This window comes from Xiphophorus maculatus, chromosome 2 (assembly GCF_002775205.1).
Source record: "Xiphophorus maculatus strain JP 163 A chromosome 2, X_maculatus-5.0-male, whole genome shotgun sequence".
In the NCBI taxonomy this organism is placed as follows: domain Eukaryota; kingdom Metazoa; phylum Chordata; class Actinopteri; order Cyprinodontiformes; family Poeciliidae; genus Xiphophorus; species Xiphophorus maculatus.
In genome coordinates this window covers 26,759,056-26,781,870 of record NC_036444.1, presented here as the reverse complement: position 1 = coordinate 26,781,870, position 22,815 = coordinate 26,759,056, and the positions used below count along the sequence as shown (strand labels likewise).

The following is a 22,815-nucleotide window of genomic DNA, read 5'->3' as shown; positions in this document are numbered from 1 at the left end:
ACAGAACTGCAGAACTGGCGCTTTCACTTCGCACTCAGCTAAACCACAGTCTCAAATACAAATGCAGTTCGCTCATACTTACTTACCCACCCACCCACCCACCCAATTTAGCTCAAATCGTTTGAAAAGATTTTCTTCACAAGGTTATTCCAGTCATTCATACAATAAAATTGCCGCAACTTCCTCATTGCGTCACGCCTGATTGGACTTAAAGGGGAAATTAGTGGCACTCACCTTCATCGTCCGATTTGAAAATGGCTTTCTAGTAAACGCAGCAACATTAGCTAACAGCGTTTCGCAGTGAGGTGATCTTTCGGACCACAATTTATTTTTATATAACTTTTTTTTTTTTTTAACTGAACAGTAGTTTAATCTGAATTTATATCAACATTTCCCAAAGGCTACAAGAATGAACTATTTTTACAGCAACTTAATTATGCTAATTTTCTAATATGTATTTTAAACCTGCACAGAAAGTAGGAGTTAGTTTTCAACTCACTATTAAGAATTATAACAGGAAGTATGTTATAATCCTGTACGTGAGCTCCTTATGGAAGGATAAATCTGCTCAAAGTTCACATACTTTCAGTCGTTAAATTCTTAAGCGACTAAAAAAAGAATAAAAAAGTATTCACAGCAAACTTACAAAGTTATTCAAACAGAACGACCATTTTGGTAATTATCTGAACTGAACCAAAAGCAAAATGAAAGTAATCAAATGTGCTAAAATTAGTAAAACATAAATGCTTTCCATAACATTATGATGAAGGAACATCCTGTAAAAGGGGCTGACTTGATTTACAAATTACTAATATTTAAAAAAAAGTAAAAAGTTGTTCAGGCTAAAAAAAAAAAAAAAAAAAAAAAAAAAAGGGAGGGGGGGAGGGTGAGGGGAATTTTGCAAGAAATAAAAATCAGAAATTATAAAAACCTTAGCTTTCAAAATTTAAAAACTACAAAATTTCTAACTAATTTTTAAAAACTTTAAAATGTATCAATTTAGTTGAATTTATGACTGATATTTCTGTTATATACTTAGTCTTACAATTTAGACAGGAAACTTTAACCCGACAATCAGTGCTTTAAAAGCTACAGGACCAAATGGTTTAGTCAAATCACAGGCAGTGAAAGGAAAAGAGTTTCAGATGTAGCTGGGCTGCAGTGTGGCATAGAAAAAGACAAAAAAAAAAGGCCGTGTTTGATTTACCACGCTGATCTTTGAAGCCAGATGGGCACTGATGTACGGGCGGCACTGATAAACTTCTTAAAGTAACATTTACGACACGAGGCGCAACAAAAGCCAATTCAGTTTTCAGCAAGTCGCTGCTAGGGGGTTTGGACTTCCTGCTTTTCAATCACTTTCAAATGGTTAAGAAAAACTGTTTATTCATAAAAGAATTTGTCAACATTTAACGTATTTACAAGATTTCAGAAAATCCATTTTTACTGAAAAGAACAGCTAAAAAAAAAAAGAAAAGGAGAAATTAATAAATAAACAATACTAAACGGATAAGAACAGGATCTGGCTTGATTGTAAAACAGAGAGAAAGAAAATTTGATCCCATCAATATCGGTGGGAAATTTTAAACAACCTTTGAACTCTGAAGTGGTTCTGATTGAACAAAAGCAGCTTTCCGGTGGAGGTTAGCCGACCTTTCACACATGCCACGAAAAGGCTCACGACTTCACAGTACAAAACAAAAAACAGACGGTCTTATTGCTGAAGCTTTTTATGTCATTTATCTCAGTGGAGTAGTCTCTTCCTGCTGTAGGTCTTCCCCGTGTTGCAGTGCCTCGTTGGCTGGGAGAGGCTGAAAGGAGATGGCTCCGGCTCACGATCTGTTTTCCCAGATGAGGCTTCGTCTGGAAAATTCAGGGAAAAAAAATAAAGCGGGATGAGTTGACCTACAACAAGATGCTCGCACAGATACGTCGCGTGTTTAAGCATTACCTTTAAAATCTGGTGTTTTCTTACTGGTGGAGCCCGTTTTGCCCTTAAACAGCAGCGGAGACTGAGTGAGGGCCAAGATGCCGCTGGGCGTTACTGGTTTTCTCCCCTTCCGACTTGGAGGACTCGCTGCTGCCAGGAGAGGACCAAACACAAGCGGGTGAATGAATGAAATTCGACCTCGCTGCAACAGCAGGTTGAAACAAACAAAGCTTTTCTCTGTGTACCGTCACAATGTTTGTCATCACGTTCATATTAAAAGCTTAAAACCCAAAGTAATAGCTGACCTTGTTACCCCAAAATGCTAATATTTACCACTGTTCTGACAGATATTCTTTTAATTTACTCTTAATTAAGGGCGTACATTAAAAAAAGTACAGTTTTAGTCATTTGTTAGAGGTAACTCACTGTAATTGTCCAAAACGACATTGATTCAATTCTGTTTACACTGGATTTCAAAACGACGGAGCATATTAATGAACATCATATAACATAAATGTGTCTGAGTTAGCTAATTTCATTCAGAAGTCCCTTTGGCAGTTGCTAAACTTAACCTAGAGTGAGGAAGGCCATTCATCTTTCCTCACAAACAAGAACATATCAGAACCTGACTGGGCTGCAGAGAATCCGCAAAACTTCCTGCAGTGTTAAAGCTGGGGTACGTAACTTATTTTAAAAAATACCTTTACATATTTATTAATATTTATTAAAAACTGTCACTATGTCATGACAGTATTTTGTGAGGTAGCTTATCTGTGAAAAAGAAATAAATTTGACCCCCTGCCCCCATTCTCCCTATGGCAACTACAGAAAACCACAGCACAGTCAGAATCAACCAATCAGAGCCAAGAGGAGGATCTTAGTGCTGTCAAACACACTCACACAAATGCTGCTCACACCCAACCCGCTTTCTTTTTGCGACAGCTAGTTCACCCCAACTGAGCCTCTTATGAATGCTAAGGCTAGTTAGCATGGCCATCGATGACTGCGGACAAACAGTCTTCCTCTGACAGTAAGTTGTTTCTTTGCTAATAGCAAATTCAGCATCTCGTCCACGAACATGACCGACAGCGCTAAGGCCCTCCTCCTGGCTCTAATTGGTTGCTTTGGTCTTCCTCGGACAACAATAGTAGCTCAGGAAGGAGGTGGAGGAGCTATCTTTTATACAAAGACAATCTGTCATGACATCGTGACAGTTTTAACAAATTTGTGAGAAACTCAAATTTTTCTTCTTATAAAAGTTCCATACCCCAGATTTAATGGACTCATGATGCTGCTATGCCACTTGCTACTCACCAAACACAAATATCTTTGATATTTTCCACATCCCTGAGATGCTCTCTTGGATTTCCCTCCCCCCAAAAAATCCTACAAGTCAGGAATGTCTTTCCATGATGATCCTGAAAGCAACACCTTTCTCTAGTACGAGTCTCTCGGACCACTTTCACATCCGATGTGGTGGAGCGAGACGTTCCACCACATCTCTACGACCGTGGGTATCTCATCTGCACCACTGCTTTATACTCTCAATGACCAACGCAGTGGGAAGGCCCCGCGTCATAGTGATGGCAATGCTAATGCTGCGCTACTCCTTGCTCAACCGACGACCTGGAAACAACTTTACTGCGATAGTGAACTTTAACAACCACGCTAGAGCTGATTTTGCACACAATCATGCTTTATCACACAACCAGGCTGCTGTAGACCTTGATCTTCCACGTTCCGGCTGACTTTCTTTGCCCCAGCATGACCTCAGTCTGAGGCAAAGAAAACTCATGTTTTATTTGAAAACTCCAAACTCTACCAGACTTTAATTTAAATTTTTCTTCTAGAGTTTTTTTTTTAAGTATAAATATAACAACTTTAGTACAAATTTATTTATTTCAGCACTGACCAGTGTTAGTATACAGAACCTATAAAAGCCATTCACAGGAGAGAAGGACGGATGATGAAGAACCCGATGAACGGATGGATGAACAGAGAGAATGGGTGGATGATGGGCAAACAGATGAATTGATAGATGGATGTTGGTAAATATCAAAACATTTGAATATAAAAGAAAAACAAGTTCTCATGACTTGATATATAAAATAATTTTGTTTCTTTTTGTTATCACAATAGTACCACAAAATATCACAATAAAATTCTAAGTCCATATTGCCCAACCCTACTTTATACTCTTCTGAATTATTGCTAGACCTAAAATCTAAAAGTCTAGTTTTAATGTATATACAAAAATATTTAAATCTTAAACACATACATTCATTCTACAAACTGTTTAAATATATTGCTTACTTGACTTAATGTTTCCAGTTTCACACGCCCAGATGATTTCAGCTGAATCAGCACTGCTTGTCCCTTCAGCCAGCTTGGTCATCCAATACAAATCCTCCATGGGGGAAAGAGGCGGCACCTTTGCTGCCACTGAGCGCGACTCTTTTTCTGCTGCGCTGCTCAAGGGTTCTTCGGTGTCTTCGATGTCCTGCAGGCGACTGACTCCGAGCTCGGCCTCCTCCAGCAGCTCCTCCAGCCGCGGCTCCCCTTTCGGGACCCGGTCTTTGCCTCCAAAGGCCTCGAGTTGAGGCCTCTTCCTGCGCGGCCAGCTGTTCAGGTTGTCTGGGGTTACTTTGCCCACGCTTTGCGGCGAAGGGGTGAGAGGGATGATGTCTGCCAATGCTACTGCCACCGGAGAGTGTTGCGTAGGCGTGTAGGACTGGCAGATGTACGTCTGGACGCTGCTGCCTTTTCCTGGAGTACACTTGGCTGGAGTGACATGAGTGCAGAGAGATGACGAGCAACAAGCGGCGTCTTTGTGTTTGGCCATTAAAGTCAGGGGGCTTTCCACGAGAGGCTTAGTGCCAACCAAAGGGCTCTGTGCGTCCGGTTGAGAAGCACCCCCAGAAGAAATGTCGTCCGCATTCATGGAATCTGTCCGTTTAATTTTGAGTTTCGGAAGTCCCGACGTCTGCATTTCCAGTTCCACTTGGTAGCTGAGAGGATTTGGCGCGAGTGAGGATTTCTTGGATCTCGCCAAGCTTCTGGGAGTAGAGAATCGTGGGGAGTCGTTTCCGTACCCCAAACGAGCGGCGGCCTCCCTCTGCTGACGGTCAGGGGTTTGGCGGAAGCCATAGCTGCGCCCCGGGGTGTTCTGGGGTGGCATAGGGGAAGCCGTCCTCGCAGGACAGTCAGGACTAGACACACTAGGCTTCCTTGAGAAACTAATGCTCATCTTTATACCCTGGTTAAGCTGAGTCTTGACAACCGTAGCGTCGACGATGTCCAAACTGTCATCATCTGTGGTTGTGGAGTTACAGTGAGAAGTCTGCAATTCAGTCTGGAGACTGGAGTCGGGTTCGGAGGACTGAGACGTTTCAGTCTGCTCCTCTGATGAACTATTTGGAAGTCTATCCCCCTCAGGCGGTGGGTATGCCACCTCAATGGGGGATTCGGTGTTTGGCTCTTTCCTCGGGGTTCGTCCGGAGCGAGTGATCATTTGATGAACGGGACTGGGAATCTTTGCTTTAGTTCTGCTTTTGCGCTGAGGTGAATTATGTTGGGTTGAGGATGCCAGGAGCGGCGTAGGGGTCGTTTCCAGACGAACCGTCCCATTTTCAGTTGTGTTACATATCGAAGATCTCAGAATCTTTTCTGGAGTCAATAAGTCTTGTTCGGACAGCCGTACCAGGCTTACTTGGCAGGTCTTATCCGGGGTCTTAAAAATGTCTCTTTTAGCGTTAGTGCTTTGTTCTGGACTGTGGAGCTTGCTGGGAGTCTTCATTTGTCTCAGAGAGTTTAGAGGAGTTGTACTTGGTGACTTGGGGACTTTAAAAGTTGCAAGGTCTGCCTCCACTGCACATTTCTGAGGAGAGGGAGACCATGTGACACTCTTCTTGGGAGTCTTGGATAACGGGCTGCTAAGATTAGATAATCCAGAAGCTTTGACCGGAGTCCTAAGAATGCCCTTTAAAGGACTCCGAACAGGACTTTGTTTACTTGGTGTATTTACAAAGATGGACTCTTTACCTGGAGGTTTCAGAGGACTGATCTTGACAATACTACCAAGTCCAGAAGAATCAGCTACAGGACTTTCTGCAACCGTAGAAACTTGTATTTTAGATGATAGCTGGGTCTGGGGTGTTCTGGGCGTCTTAGGAGATAGATTTCTTCCACGTCTCTTGGGTGATTTTGATGGCGTTTTGTTTGGGCTCTAAACATACAACAAAAACATCATATAAGTGATGGAAATGTCAGTTGTTCAGCATGAATTATGATTTCAAATGATTCATATCTCTGCCAGATTTGCACTTTAAATTACTTTCATTCAACTAAGAATTTAGTTTCTGACAGGAAACGAGTCAGGCATCTTGCATAAGATATAGTGCTATAAAATTAGTACATAATAGAATTTGTGCTTCTTCGAATAAAAAGATATTTAATTAAAGGCTTCAGATCTTATTAATTGTTTTTACAAGTTTCACCACCTTAAATTTTAGACTTTAAGACCATTTAAGACCTATATCTCTACAGAAATTTACACACTTCATCCAGACAACTGACAAGAAATTTGCACGTAGCTAGCTAGCAAGTGAATATTAGCAGCTGGCTAGCAGTAGCTTTAGCTATCTAGAGTCACAGAACATAAGAAAAATGCGTATGTGTGACTCAGACTTTTCCAGACAGAAAAGAACCGTGGGGGTGGGGGGACATCAAAAATATGAGATTAAATAATCCCATCATTGTCAAAATTTAAGACTTGTGAGTAACGTATTGAAGGTCAACTTACTTTTAAAAAAAAGAAAGAAAAAAATGACAGATTTAAGAGATCTGAAGGCCTTAACTTTAGATATGTGAATTTAAGACTTGTTAAGGATGTTACTTTAGTTCAATTCTGGCAAAATCCTTCAATAATGAAAAGCCAAAGTATTCAAAGTGTGAGATATTTGGGTATGAATTAGGATAAATTACCTCAAAAACACTGGAATCTGAGGACAACAGAGACCGGGTGACTCTGGTTTCACCAAACTGGTCACTGGGAGACTCGGCCGCGCCGAACAGAAGGCGCAAGGGAGACTGGACTGTTTTCACATTAACGCTACAGATTTTGCTGTCGCTGAGTGGAAGCTGAGATGAAGAAAGAGCTTTCTCTAGGTTCCTGGAGCGAGGCTGAGAACTTGAGTAGAAAATGCTCGAGTGCCTTCTAGCGAATTTCTTTAATCTGGGGCTCCTTCTCAGGTCTGACAGAAAATCACAAAGAAAAGAAAATGACATTTTGTGGTTTAAAATCATGTTTACATTGTATTAAGCTAGTGCCTTCCAAATAAAATACTTAAAATTATGATTTAACTCTATATCAGAATGCTTTCTGCCCGATAAACTCAAGTACAACTTAAGAGGTACACAAAGGAATCGAGGTGAAAACAAGAAGACAGAGATTTTCCAATAACGATCAAAATAAAATTGTTAGTGACGTTATTTATAGTTATCAACAATCGGTACCAGCAGTTTTAAGTTTTAGAGATAAAAAAAGTCAGCCTAAAACTGAGGTTGGCGGATTTCTATGAACTTTAAAAAGAAAGGTAGCATTGAATTTAGTTCCATTTATTCATTCATATAACAAATTGTGTCCCAGATTATTGAATTAAAGAAATATATATATATATATATTTATTTTTTTCTGAAAAGAAGAGCTTAATTCACATACATAAATTATTATGTGATGTACATATATGTCATTTAAAATTACCTTCGGCTGGTTTTACTGGTGACTCTTCTACTATGCACTCCCCTTTATGGTCAGATTTCCTGTGAAAAATAATTAATTAACTGAACCAAATATTGCTCATTTGCACATGGATGCAGTTAGGTTCAGGTAACAAAATTGTCATACCAGAAATAACAGGAGAATGACTGAAACATACCTCCCTGCTTTCAGCCGCCCTAAGAGGCGACTGGACACCTGCTTGTGGAGAGGCGTCTCACACACCTTCTTTGTGAGAAGTTTGTGCTTTTCTGAAAAGAAAAAAAAAAAGACCTGTTAATATATTTTTTAAAATACAGTAATTAAAAAAAAAAGATATATTTTTTTGTTCAATCTCAGAAATCTGAATACCAAGTAGCACAGCCAAATAATGGAAAACACTGCGCATTTCATGCGACTGACCAAATTACCTTCAGATTCAAGAGGACGCTTCCGTTTCAGTCCTTCCACAGCAGAGACAGACTGGCTCCTTGGTAGTCTCCTTTTCGTGGAAGGCGAAACAATCTTTTGGTTGAAGAGATTTCTTCTTACTTTGGTCACCTCTGTGGACCAATAAATGTATGTTGAGAAGCTCTGATACTTTACTTAGGCAAGGCTTCATAACAAATTGCAAAATTAGCTCTGTCGCAATATCACTGCACGGAATAGTCTACTAAAGGACCAAGTAACTAAGCTCTCTATGCCTGTAGCTGCATTTCCTTTGAACACATACTTAGCAATTTGAAATCTTGAAAATAACGGAAAAATCAATTTCAAAGAAACTGTTTTTTTTTTTTTGCTCTTGGGCCATATCGAAATTGGTTTATTTCACAAAACTGCAATGCGAACAACTTTTTTTGAGCCAGACATGATCAACAACCCAATATTGCCGCTGGTGGAATCCACAATGAAGAAGACGACAGGAAGTAGTTGGAGGATGATTATCGCGTGAACAAACTAAATCCCGTGTGATTTTAATTGCGTCTCATATTTAACGAAAACGGCACAATTGTCAAAATTGTTGTTTTTCGGAATATCGACAAAGCTTTGCGCGCATTTGTAAATACGCGCAAGTAATTTGACAATTTGGTAGCAGTTGCTTAAAGCAGCATAAAAAAAGTTTTAGGACGTAAAAAAAGTGCTAAGGTGGTCAGATTGGTGTTTCAATCCATAACAGCAGATGTCGGCTGACAGAATCCAGTTTATTAATCTGCTGTACAAACTCAAGCATCCACCGGATGCTGCAGTAGAACAGAATCAGAGTCAACACTGTACAATCTTACTTGGTCGTTTCTGAAGTGTGCAGAAAGCTTATAAACTGAGGGGAAGCAAAGGGTCTGGATGGTAATCAGTTTTTTTTGTGACAAGATGATGAGTCGTGGGATGTTCTTCATAGTATAAAGTGAGAAACAAACTTTTTGCATCCTCCAGTCTAGTCTGATCCCGACAGCGGTACTTTAATTTTTCTGCACATACCTTGTGTTTGTTGTTTCTGAGGTTGCTGTACTTCTGCAGGCTTCTCCATAGCAGTGGAGATCTTCATTTTGGACTGAGGGGGAACAAAATAAGTTTGAATTAAGTGCTTGGCTCGTCAAGAATTAATGTGTCAATTACTTCTTCGTTCATTCATTTGTTTTCAACCAGTTTTTAACTTGCATTGGTGTGAAAAAAAGTGTTCCTCGCTTCCTATTTTTGCATGTTTCTCACACTTTTGTTTTGCAGAAAATCAAAGCATTTTAAATGTTAGAGGCAACACAAGTAAACAGAGAATGCAGTTATTAAATGAAGCCGTTTCAGAAAACTTGCTAAGCCCGGTGGCCCAGCTGCCCACCGTGTCTTTGAGTTAAAAAGTTAACAGGAAAATTGAAAATATGACATGTGCTGTTGGAAGACATCATATTAACAACACCTACACACCAACTGAAAAGTCTCAAGAAAAGATAAACATGAAAAATGCAATTAAAATAAATATAAATTGTTTGGGGCGTGCTGTGGTGGCGTAGGGGATAGCGCGACCCACGTTTGGAGGCCTTGAGTCCTCGACGCGGCTGTCGAGGGTTCGATTCCCGAACCCGGCGACATTTGCCGCATGTCTTCCCCCCTGTTCTCCAGCCTACTTTCATATAAGGGACACTAGAGCCCACAAAAAGACCCTCTGGAGGGGAGGGAAAAAAATATAATAAAAATAATTTGTTTGCACTTCAGTCGTTTCATCCTAATTAAAGTGTCCAAATTTTTTTGATCCGTGACTTGTCACTTTAGTTGCTGAAGTTGTTACTGTTTCACTAAAGACATTTTTTAACCCGTTTCTGCCATCGCTGTTACTGGAATAAACTCTTTTTAAAAAAAAAACCTATAATAATAAACAAACAACGCTCAGCCTGGTGGGGGAGCAAGTAAAGCCCGGTGGCCCGCCAGGCTTATCATACACTGTGGGAAACCTTGTGTTTATTACTACGGGGGAAAAAAATCCAAATCCACATGGCTCTGTGTGAAAAATGAAATCTAAAAAAGAATTAATTAATTTAAAAAAAGGAACTAACTGCTCTTGTGGTCTTCTTGGGCAGCTGTATTTGACGAAGACTCTGTGTGGATTCAGTCATGCTGCGATGTCGAGTCAACATCCCACTCCTGCTCAGAAAACAAATTAAAGAGAGTTATAAAACATATATTGAACCCTGAAGGTTTACCATATGTTTGTTTTTTAAAAAAAATAAAACAAATAATAATAAAAACAACAGCAACGGTGTTAATTTTACAACACTCCTTTCATTATTTTCCCAATTTCTTGGAGCATGTTTTGCAAAAACCCGCCTCCTCTTGTTGGCCGAACGGTTCCGCAGGTCGTGCAAGCCGTCGTCAGAGACGAGGCTCTGTGCCGAGACGGCATGCGAGGAGGCAGAGGGAGAGATGCTGTCCTTGGCAACAGAGTCATCGCTGAAGAAGTCAGCAGGCAGAACGGCCACCAGGGCGTCAGGGAGCTGAGTGCCCAGGCTGTTGTAAACGTCTGCAAGCACTTTCGGAACAGCAGTCAGGAAGCTGTCAGGATGGAGAAACAACACTTTTGTTTTTAGTTCTTGAGAAGCATTTAAATATGGTGTTTCTTCTCCTCTAGGACTGTTGGAAACTAAAAGGAAAAAAGAAGAAAATAAAAAAGTTTTCATGTACTAAAGGTAAATTTGGTGTTTTGGTTTGGTGAGGCTATATATGCAAAAATTTTAATTCAAACCGAGATGTACAAATTTATATACGAAAAAAAAATAAACAAACAGTTTTATGACAAACCGAGTGACACGTTTCAAGTATTTATTTCTGTTCATCATTATACAAAAAAAGTGTGAGCGAAAGTGTCAGGAGTGTCAGTTTCTGGAACAATCTTGACAGTGAGATAAAACAATCTAAATTGCAAAATGGCACTGAGTAAGTTGAGTAAGCTCTTTTGAGCAAAATAGCTCATTTTATTTTTATGTGAATAGCTGGCAGAAGTTTGCGCTTCTTTTTGTTAATTTTTACATGATTTTTGTTGTTACATAAACTATTCATATTCATTATATAGTGAATGAAATGAAAAATAAATGAAATGGAGAAAAAGTCATGAACTACCCAAAGAACTACGGTGGCCCAGAAAGGTCAACAAAATGACAGAAGCTACAAGGTAACAGACAAAAGCCACAATGGAAACTATGCTAAAACAGAAGCTAAGCTAACAAGTATCCCATAATGTCTGTTGCTGGGGTGTTTTTTCTTGCACTTTCTTGACCCTTTTGGGCCACCGTAAAGAACGCCCGTCTTGGAGGTAGAGGTGCACACTTACCCTGGAAGGACTTTGTCCTGAAGAAACCTTGCTAGGCACGCCGGGTCTTTTGTCAACGAGATTATTCTGAGCATTTCCGCCGCCTGACAAAAGACAACACATATTAAAACTAGAAGAAAAACACAAGACAGTTCTATCGATGGGAATGTTGACCCTTTTACCTCCTCTGCCATCCGATCTGCATCCAAGCGGGATTGTTTGGAAGCGACACGTCTGCACAGCTCCAGCCGTAGCATCACTTGCAGTTGGCACCTAGATCGGTTCGATTAGTCGGATTAGTTGGAGCTAAACGATCCAGATACGGCACGAGAACAGAGAGATGAGGAGGAATCGGTTCATGAAGTGAATCGATCACTCACTCTCTGACTTTGCTATTAGCGTCGTCAGCGGCGGGGTACAGCTGGCGGATCGATTTGCCGGTCTTCATGAGGTGCTGTTCCACAAGCAAAGACGCCTTTTCCTGCAGATGAGACGATGTGGTTATAGAATGAACTTAATCTCAGCTATGTTTACCTGATTTTGCCTTCATATCATATTTATGCACCATCTTTGACTTTGTAATCATTTCTTCATTTTGAATAGACATATTTACTACATGAAGAGTGGGAAACTTTAAAGTGACGTTTACATTAGACAATGTTCATTTTGAGGCAAGTGAAACTGAATTTTTTATTATTTTTTTAAAGTTAATGAAAAAGTATAAAGGACAGATCAACTTCGATCAATTGTGAAATTTCAACAACTGGAGAATCTTAAAGATTTTGCAGTAGAGTTGGGCAATATGGCTTGGAAATAAAATGACCAGATCCAATATTGACCAATTTTTTTTCTCTCTAAAAATGTAATTACAAATGACAGGAAAAGTTCTCAAAAGTGGCTTTTATTTCAATCAACGACAAGAATCAGAACCAGGCCATGAGAATTTTTCTTTAATTACGTGAATATAGTTCTGAGACTAGAAGAATTGATGCAACTTTACCAGAAAAATAACTTAAAATGATGAATAAAAAGTCCCTTTAATGAGAAAAACTGCTTTGATGGAGTTATCTGGATCTGGCATGATCCATTTAGTAGCAGACAAGATAATTTCAAAGTTCTGCCACTGATGATAATTTGAGGCTGATGTACAAAAAGGTGAAGTATTATCTGTAAAAAACTATACTAAACAATAACTTCACAAGTTGCTCAGTATTCCTTATTTATTCCATTGTTATTTTTTTTATGTTGCAGTTCTCATAAAATTACGACTTTATTCTGGTAAAATTATAATTTTATTTTTATAAATAAAAACTAAAACATCTTAGCCTGACCCTTAGTCATAAAATTGACCAGAATTCCAAACCAAAATAAAAACAAGATGGCCGCCCCGACATCGCTATGAAATATGAAAACCCAAAGAGCTTAATGGTGAAAATAAATCCAGATTTTCCAAAAATGACATCTTCAAAAGCTCAATAAAATTTATTTATCACCCAGTCCTGGTCTGCAATAAAAACAAATCTTTATAAAGTAAACAACAACAACAACAACAAAAAACATTGCGTCACCTCCCAGTCTGATTCTGCAGTCAGAAATGTTTTTACGGCGTTGAGAAGCTGCTGAGCGCTGGTCAGGAGAGACGAGTCCGTCTCTGCTACTGTCTTGTCGTAACAGGCCTTCAAGTGGCACAGCAGCTCTTTCTCACTAGAAAAACCTGAGAAGCAGAAAACAAAGCAGCAAAAGTTAATATGAAATGTGTTATTCAAGCACATAGCAAAAAACTATTTAGAAATTTAACTTACTGAGCGCGCTCGCCGCTGCGGGTTTGTTCCTGTCACTTAGCCGTCTCTTCCCGGCTCTGTCGGCGCCCGGCGGCTCGGCCTCGCTCTGACTCTTCTGAGCTTTCACGTTCAGCCGTGCCACGTTCAGCATCTGCAGCGAGCGACTCATTGTCTTCATCTTCTGCTTCACCGGCGTACGGTGGGCGCCTCCTGCAGGGCAAAGAAACAAAGAAAAGGAGGTTTAAAAAAAAAAAAAAAAGACGGAAAAGAACCGTAAAAGGTGAATGTAGGACAAAAATACCCTTTAAAAATGGCTTTGGATTTCAAAGTAGTTGAATTTTGAGTAGGAGGTGGAAAGAATAATAATATATATTAAAAAAAAGGAGTTTGCGTACGTTTCTTCCCCTTTTTGCTGACTGACTCCTGGTACAGTTCAGACAGACCACTGACCAGATCCTGCTGAGCCTCAAAAAGATTGTCAGTCGATCCCTCATCGGGTACGGCGTGGAGCAATCTGCAAACAATCATTTAAGAAAATGCTTGTTTCTCCTTTCTTCACGTCAATGTCATCATGTTCCAAACCTGGCAGTAAATCTAGATGAAGTGCAACACCAGTTGCATTTCTGTCACAAATGTGCAAAAAACTTTGTCGGTATTTCACTAATGTCGGAAAAAAAACAACAAAAAACCCCCACAATTTCAATTTTGCAATTACACTGCTTCCGTTAAATAAGAAACGCAATTAAAATCACACGCAAGTCATTTTGTTTGTGTGATAAGTTATTAAAAACCATCATCCTCCAAGTACTTCCTGTTGTCTTCTTGGTTTGGACCAGTGGCGACATCTGGCTGCTAGTCGTGTGATAGGAAAGTAGTGTTTCCACTGCAGTTTTGCAAAATACACTAATTTCTATACGGTGAAAAAAAATAATCTAAATTTATTTTCGAAGTGTCAAATTGCGCAATAATATGGTGAATGGAAACGTAGCTAGTGACTGTAATGCCTTCAAAGGAGATTCAGATCATGTGTTAACAAATCGGTCAAGATTTCTTGTTAAAGCAGAGTTATTTATAAAATGCTGTATAAAAAAATATTTTGTTAATGACAGGAAAATGTGTCTTTTTTTTTTTAATCATTACATAAAAGCTAAAGCTGTTAAAGTCTGTTTTTATGTTTTCTTATGCTCTCGTCACAATGCAACATTGTTTCACACAGAAGCTGCTTCTGCAAATAAAAAAATTCAAAAACCAAAACGATATTAAGCAGATAGGTATGTTTATAACAGTACAAATTAAAAAAGCAACCAATAATGAGCAAAAATCCTTTTTTGGGGAACCCGTAAGTAACAAATATGCAGAGGGAAAGTCTAGGATGACACCTTAACATAATTTGTGTTGCAATTTGTGTTGTGATGTAAATTGAGTTTTCATTTTAGGCAGACAGTCCATCGCCACAGCCAGAAATGCAACTGAAAAAATAAAGCCTACGACAACAGCAGCAGCAATAAAACAAATAAATAAATAAGACTTCCTCTTGTACCTTATTGACTCCATTAAGTTGGCGCTGACTCCTGACTGATCCGACTGTGGGAACCAGGCCTCTAAGGTGTGTGTCGTTGGAGACCTGTGGCTCAGCTCCTGCGCAGCCCACTCAGGAGCAGGAGGGTCCCGGATCTCATCTTTACAAGAAACAAAAGCAAATTTACGCACGGCGTTTAAACTGAGCTTAGCGTTACAAACATGTTGCCACGCCAACGTTATTTACATTTCAGGGACGGATTCTCAGACAACATACAATACGTACCAACATCTGCAGTTATCTGAACTGAGCAAAAACTATCAACACTTTCATAACTACAAATCAAACGAGGACTTTTTAAAAAATATTTGACAATTTCCCAAGCTCAGAAAAAAAGTACTGACTGGTGTCATCCAGAAAGCCATTTGTTACTCATACAGATTCATTACACAGAGTGAAATATTTTAAGCCTTTATTTCTTGTCATTTTGACGATTACGACTAACCGATGACAAAAACAGAAAATTCAGTGTCTCACAAAGTTTGAATATTTTTTAAAAGGTTATAGAATATTTATAAAAAGTTGAGTGGAAGGAAAACGTGCACACGCACAATGATTCACAACAGAGGCTTGACGCACACATGAACCCTACAGATGCGCGACGAATGTTGCAGAAACCGTCAGTGGAGTCTTACCTGGGACTGAGTGTTGCTCAGTGGTCCAAAGACCAACAGCATTTGTCTTATGTTGTAAATTTGTCCTTACTGTACAGTCTCTTCTTATTTTCATAAATTTTCTTGTTATTATGCATGGTCCCGATTACATAAACTTTGCCCGCTGTGAGACAATAAAGAGTATTTCTCTACTATTCTGATACTTTGATTAATTTTTTGAATTAACAGAATAATAATTGGATAGCAAAAGGTGCTGAATAGGAGATTTATTTAAAGACTTTGAACTGAGTGAAGCTAAAACTGCTACTTGAGGAGTTCTGGTAGAACATATTTAGAGACAGAGGTTGTTTTCTTATTTTAATCTTAAATGCAAAATGTAGATTTTTTTATTGAACAGCTTTGGTTTAGTCACTGCTCTGAGTGTGTATACTCCCGTTAAGGACTCATCAATTACTAAATTAGTTGATGCTTATTTGAATAATCAATCAATTGTGATTAATCGATTATTTGAGTAATCGATTAATTGTTTCAGGTTCCGTTTGCTTTAATTCCTACCGTCAGTCCCGTCGCCGTCCTGGTTCATGATGTCATAGACCACGCCCAGAACGCTGTTCACCACATCTGGCAGGTCAGCGGAGGTCTCCATTTCAACGGGGGAGGAGATGTTCGTCTTCAGCAGCTGGTCGTGCTGAATGACGATCGGCTGGAGAATGGTGAGCAGAGCTGTGGAGTGGGACAGCGGAGAGAAGACGGCAGGACACGACAGCCCACTGTGACTGACTTCAGCAAGCTGCGGAAACAATTAAAGCAGGGAATGAAAAGATTGGAGTCGGCCAAACGAAAAGTTCTTTTGCTTAAACATCAGGCATCGTCCTGCGTTAAATGATCTCATTCCGTTTGTGTTTTTTGGTTCCGTTTTGTGGTTTAACCCCACGCAGCTCAGCTTTTAAGACAGACCTGATTTTTTCTGTTAAGAGCTACATTAAAAGGAAAAGGTGTGCCCTTGCTTTGACTTAGCGCTAGAACTAACCTGGGGGAGAGAAAAAACTGAACTGTAATTAACTTAAAGCACAAAAAAACAAAAAACAAATGCAATGTTTAGACTGGATTTTAACAAGCTTGTTTAACTTTCGTTGCTGTATTTTGTTGTGTCATAGTAGCGATTTCCATCTTACAGAGGTCCGACTAAGACAGAAAACAGCATTAGGGTTGAGACGATTAATCGTATTAATTGTGATTAACTGATTATTGAAACAATCATAAGTTATTTTAGTAATCAATTAATAGTTAACTGGAGCATACAGACTCAAAAACGGGCCAGTTGGTGAAAAGAAAAAAATTTCAGAGCAGTAATTAAACCAAAAGTGCAAAGAAATATTTAAATTTTTTGAATTAAAGATAAAAACGCCTTTGTCCATAAATAGGTTTTAGCCAAAACTAATTTTAGCTTCACTCAATTCAGATTCTCTATAGGAATGTCATCGCATTGCATTTTAGGTAATTAAATATTAATTTTCTTATATAACAAAATGCTTATTTGCATCTTTTAATGTATTAATATTTTGTTGGAGAGGATTAAGAGGTTAAATTAAAAATCTGTAAAATGTGCAATCCCCCGGTTCGTCAGCAGATTAATCGATTACTAAAATAATCAAGAACTGCAGCCATGCTCTGCTTATAGACGATACACTGCTTGTGCATAATCTTTGTGTTTAATGACAAAAGAAAGCTTCACATGAGAATTTGTGTCTTCGCTTGGCATTTGCAGAATCACATCCGTGTCACATGCTAGGATACATATTCACATGAGGAGACAGCTCATCTAAAACTTGAGACTCTTTAAATATTACTCCTCAAAAAAAAAACCAACCTTACAGTTCCATTGTTATATAATCTCCATAAAAACCATCATGTGGTTAAATGTCAGCTTCTCTCTGGTCTCTCACCATGTGAAGTGAAAGAGCGGACAGCTGTGTGAAGAGAGGCAGGAAGGCAGCCGCTTCCTGGTCACTGCTGCTGGAGAGCTGAAGCAGCCACGGCTCTGTGGGAGTTTGAGTCAGGCATGAGGCATCCCAGCCCTGCAGCGCCCCCTTCAGGTACACCTCTGCGGACTCCTGCAGAAGATGCTGGCCTCGGCACACCGGCTCCAACACAACATGGCAGCTGTGAGACTCGTTTCCTAGATTAGTGACGAATAGCAAAAAACAACGCAGAAAATAAACCAGCAAGTTTATTTATGAATATATGCAGACATGCTTTATTTGTATCACGTAAAATCTATGTTTAGGTGTTTCACAACACGTTTGGTATTGTTTGTGTTCCATGTGGTAATGTTTGAGAAAACCAACACAAAAGATTGTTTCAGCTTATATTTGGGACGGTTAATAACTTATAAGGCTTAAAAATAAAATTTCTAAATTTTTTTACTCATTTCCCTTAAAAAGCAATTACAAATTTAATAAACTACTTTCAAAAAATGCCTTTTACTTCAGTCATCCCTTTTGTGAGTTGACCTGAATTCAAGGTCCAAATGAAAAGCTGCTGTAAAAACACACTTGTGGAACAAGATGGTAGTTTGTGTGTGTGCTGAGATCACTCTGAACTCTGGGAATACAAGAAATGCTTTGGAGAAAAAAAAATAATAATTAAAAATCCAGACTTTAGCTAATCATTAAAATCGATTTATCTCCCAGACCTATTTACAGGTAAAGTGAACTTTAAAAAAAAAAAAAAAAAAAGACTCAAGTTACAATAATTCTCAATATTTTGGAACGTTTTAGAAAACATTCTGCGTTTCCACGAACCGTGATCCCATCGTAGAACGGCGTCCGAGGCAGGAAAAGCCAGGCGGTACAGCCTCTCTGACGACAGCAGGAAGCCCACGCTGGAGCTGAACAGGGAGGATTCCCTCCTGAGTCCCGGGTCGGAGTTGTGATTGGAGCAGAGGTTCAACAGAGCCACCAGGGGGATTACTCTGCCGCCCGCTTGGGCCAGAACTGCAGACAGCTTGTCGAAACCGAAGCTGTCCTCACAGCTCATGACCTGAAACGAGACGAAAGGTTCCACAGGAGATGAGCGGAGAGGGACGTTTCGAAATTAATGCTGAAAACATGGTTTCAAAAACATCCGTCTATAAAATGTGTTTCACTTTGGTGATGACGTTTCTTTGCAATAATATTCTAAATTATTCAATGAGTCTGTACAGGCCTGTAACAGTAAACAATAAATCAATTAGTCACAAGATACACTAAAACAAACTCGCCATTTTTCATTTTCTTGATTTATCGTTTTGCTCGCTTCTGTCTCTACCAAAACTAGTCTTCAGTCTGGCGCTTTGGTCTGAACTATTCCTTTTCTGACAGACAGTTTTGTCTACAGAGACTTCAGAATTCATTTTATTTGTTGTTTCTGTTGTTTTGTTTATGCGTTTTGGATTTTTAAAATGTCTTCCAGTTCCGATGTTTAAATGATCATAAAATGTAACGTTTATTGATCTTTGAGAAAGTGTCCTGGCATTGTTCTTCCATAATTACTATTATATTACTCGAAAATTGTCTCAAAACAACAATATTATGGTTTATCGCATTAAGTTCTGGGACAATTTATTGTCGGGTAAAAATTTCTTATCGTGACAGGCTTAGGTCTGTATATATATATATATATATATATATATATTTATTTTTTTACCCCTTAAAGCCTACGTGTAAACAGAATTTTGATGGAGCCTAGTTGATTGCAACAAAAAGATAATTCTAGTTTCTTTGCTACTTTCAAAGGAGATATTAATATGGAAATTATTGTGGTTTTATGAAAATAACTACAACTGTTGATGGTGTGTGAATTAGAGAAAACCCACCACAAATTCAAACTTCAGCATCTAAATCTTGATTTAAGATTTTTCTCAAACGACTGTGACGTTAATGTGCCTGATGATGGTATGTGAATTTTTGGTTGACTTAATAAAAAAAAAAAAGAAAAGAAAGAATCTTTAATCGACTTAATAAAAAAAAAATCTTTGAATTAACAATACTAAAAATATCTTTGATCGATATTTGATCGACTTAATGAAAACTAAAAAAATCTGGTCGACTTTTCAGGAGTGCCACTCAGTCTCTGAACTTACCTCAACATGTGGACGGGTGTCAATCCAGTGCAGAACAACTTGTTGCTGGGCAACCATGTCGTTAAGACTCTTCGGCAGGATATAATCGGTCACATCTGCTGGCAGGTCGCCGTCTTTTGCAGACAGGTAGTCCAAAAGATGAGCCCTCGAACGGGGACACCGTGAGACCACAAACACCATGTTCCTCCCGCTGCTTGAATAGTCGAGTTCTTGAGACACACCGGCCTTCCCTGTAACACGACTTGACTTCCTGGGTCTGAGTGAAAGTTTAGTCGGAGAAGTGATGTCCGGTCTGTCCCACTGGAAGTCCAGCAGAGTTTCCCTAAGAGCGTTTTGAACTGAAACCGATTTACTGGACTGTTGCTTCTGTTGGGAAGGACACGCTTTATCCTTCACGTCGAATCTCGCTTCAAGCTCTTGCTCAAAGTCCTCGAACGTTTTGTGCCGCAGCTCCTTGAAGTCGGATCCTCTCGGTATGACGCTGGCATTGCGACCAGCTTTTGCCTGGAAAAACGTATAACCCCAGCGCACTTTCTCAAATCCGTATTTGTAGCCGAAATGCAGCAGGATATACAATACTCCCCGTCTCACGAAGTTGTTTCGGACCTCCAGTGGATGGTCTGACGCGTGATCTTCGTAATCAACGTCGATAGCAAACACTAGGTTGTGCAGAGCCATGCTGTTAAATGTAAGGTCAATAAATGGCGAAACGGCATAAAAAAACTTGGTACGTTTTGGTTAAATGTTGACCAAGAATGCCGTCACGGGGTTAGAAGTACAGATACATCCGCTCTTTCATTTCATGCAATAACTTTACCTCAGTTTTAAGTGAGTCGTTTTGGTTAACTTCATGTTTCCACGATAACAGCTACCTGCTAGCAAACAACAACGTTACGATGCGGCTGTACAAACTTCAGTCAGACGTGACGCTTAACGAATGTTCTGACGGTTCTCTTGGAAATAACGTAACGCCTGCGCTATAAAGCAGACACCCCGGAACGTAAAAAAAGATGCTTTCCAGACAGCGTAGAGAGTCCACACGACGCTACTCGCATAGCTAAACTACACAATCGCCATTTTCCTCATAGCTGTTCTTAACCGTTCGCGCTACTTCAATATTTGTTCCGCCTCCAACATCTAATTGGTTGGTTACCCATGACAACACCAGTTTGATTGGTCAAAAGTAAACTCAAGCGTGCGTCACGAGTCCAGTATGCACACGTTCATTGGTCGAGTTTTTTTTTTTTCAACTAAACAAATTGAGCAGGTTGCGTTTAGCATTTTTTTTTTTTAGTTTACAAAATTGTTGTTAAAGCCTTAAAAAAATAATTTCGACAATCAGCACAATGTTTTACATTTTCTTTTAAAACCACTATTATTTCCGAACAAAGTAAGCGGAGGTCCATCTCGGCACTAACTCAAACCTTTTAGAAGAAATATTTCCAGTTAAAATTTTTTCCTAATCTTACTTTTTATTCACTGCCATATGTATTGAAAGCGGGGGGTGAAAGTAGGCGGGTGCGGTCGGGTCCTGTGTACTCCTAAAAGATTTAGCTGGGGTAATTCTGCAGTACCTGCAAGAGAGGGGAGCGGCTGACTGCTGTAAAAAAAAAAAAATAAATTAAAAAAATCAATGGGTGGATTGTGCAGCCGTGAGTGCACCCACTAATCAGCCGTGATTGATTAGTTTTTCAAGAACAATCTAAAACAAGACTTAATCAGTTAACAAATCGCTGTTTTCCCATTTCGTATTGTTTCTGAACTATTCGTGCTTTGTTAGAGCAGGGCAGGGGGCTCAATACGTCGGGAGGTTTTGAGTTGATCTCGGCATCAGGTGACAAACTGAACGCCGCCAGGACGCTGAGCCCAGCACGCAGGGGCGCTGCCAGGAATCTTGAAATAAAAAAAAATAAAAAAAAGGGCCCCTGTCAATTACAAAATTAATCATATTGTATTTTCGAAGATTGCTTTTAGCAGTAAAAATTTAATGTTCCCACTCCCAGACCAAAACAAAACAACAACAACAAAAAAATCCAACATGGCTTCCAAAAACCGGACGTACAAATGTAAACATTTTAACCTATCATAAAGATGGTTTCGATAAATATTCAAATAATGTTGAATATTTAACATATCCAATCATTTGGTTCCAGGAAATATGAAGCAACATGGAATTGAGGTTTAAAAATATATTTATTATTATTATTATTATTATTATTATTATTATTATTATTATTATTATTATTATTATTATTATTATTATTATTTTCTATCCTTGTCTGAGAAGTAAAAGGCACATTTAAACCTGCGTAGGGCTGAAATAGCCTTCCTTTTTGGGTCATCATCAGTTATTTATAAGAGAACTTGGCATTCTCTCTCTGTTTGCATTGCATTGCCTAAAAAGGGGGAAAATGTCCCGACTGATTCATAGCAGGACAGCGATGTTGAGGTCTGGGGATTTTCGTGACCTTTCAGGAAGATGGCTATTACAGTTCAATTATAGAAATTATACAAAAGCTCAAAACAAGGGCATACTTCACCGAGATTTGTCAGGAAACTGAACAATAAGTTTGAAAGGTAAACCGCAACCTTTGCTTTGGATTTATGATCACTTGTAACTGTCCACCACCAGGGGGAGACAAAGAGCGTAAGCATGAAGCTTGGTATCAGAAATGACATTTATGACACACCTGGACTCTGCCTGACCCAGGAAACATAAATATCTGAACTTGGTTGTTTGTAAAAAATAAAATAAAATAAAACAACTAAAACGTCAATGAACTCTGAAAAACAATTTTTAAGGAATAAATCGACAAGTATTTGCGAGACGGAGAATCCTCAACAGATCGCAACAGTTGCATTTGTTAAAGTTGCAAAATCTCGCCGTCACAGCTGAGAAAACTCCAACCTTTAATTCAAGAGTGATATGAATTTGGCCTTCCAAATTTAGATTTTTTTGTTTTATTTGAATTAGGGCAACAACAAAAATAAATTCTGAACATTTTAAATATTTTTATTGTGCAGCATGTAAGGTAAAATGTTTTTTTAATAATCACATTTTGCATTCACTTTAATTCCACATTAAATAAAATGCATTTACCGAGTGACTTTTATACCAAAGCAAACTCTGGTGTGTCCAGATTTGCCCTTAATTTATTTCTTAAACTCATCTGAATGCAGCAGTCGTTCTCAAAGAAAGAATGACAGCCCTTTCCTAAAAAAAAAAAAAAAAAAGTTAAC

General features: G+C 39.0%; 1 protein-coding gene across 2 annotated transcripts; it reads right to left on the bottom strand.

Moving 5' to 3' along the window:
* Window positions 1–1,369: 1,369 nt before the first annotated feature.
* ticrr (TOPBP1 interacting checkpoint and replication regulator) lies at window positions 1,370–20,660 on the bottom strand. Of its 2 annotated transcripts, none has more exons than XM_014471885.2 (21): window positions 19,576–20,660; window positions 18,257–18,494; window positions 17,399–17,631; window positions 16,008–16,242; window positions 14,800–14,938; window positions 13,655–13,773; window positions 13,281–13,469; window positions 13,047–13,192; window positions 11,859–11,959; window positions 11,661–11,751; window positions 11,500–11,582; window positions 10,500–10,724; window positions 10,229–10,316; window positions 9,162–9,234; window positions 8,117–8,248; window positions 7,867–7,957; window positions 7,692–7,750; window positions 6,914–7,182; window positions 4,244–6,155; window positions 1,952–2,080; window positions 1,370–1,863 (listed from the first exon to the last, which is right to left on the bottom strand). In XM_014471885.2, exons 1-21 carry the CDS (start codon window positions 20,251–20,253, stop codon window positions 1,745–1,747), a joined length of 5,349 nt encoding a protein of 1,782 aa, XP_014327371.1. In that variant the 5' UTR covers window positions 20,254–20,660; the 3' UTR covers window positions 1,370–1,744. The 2 variants fall into 2 exon arrangements, with proteins under 2 accessions (XP_014327371.1, XP_023198921.1); XM_023343153.1 differs by having other exon boundaries at window positions 1,952–2,077.
* Between the last annotated feature and the right edge of the window lie 2,155 nt (window positions 20,661–22,815).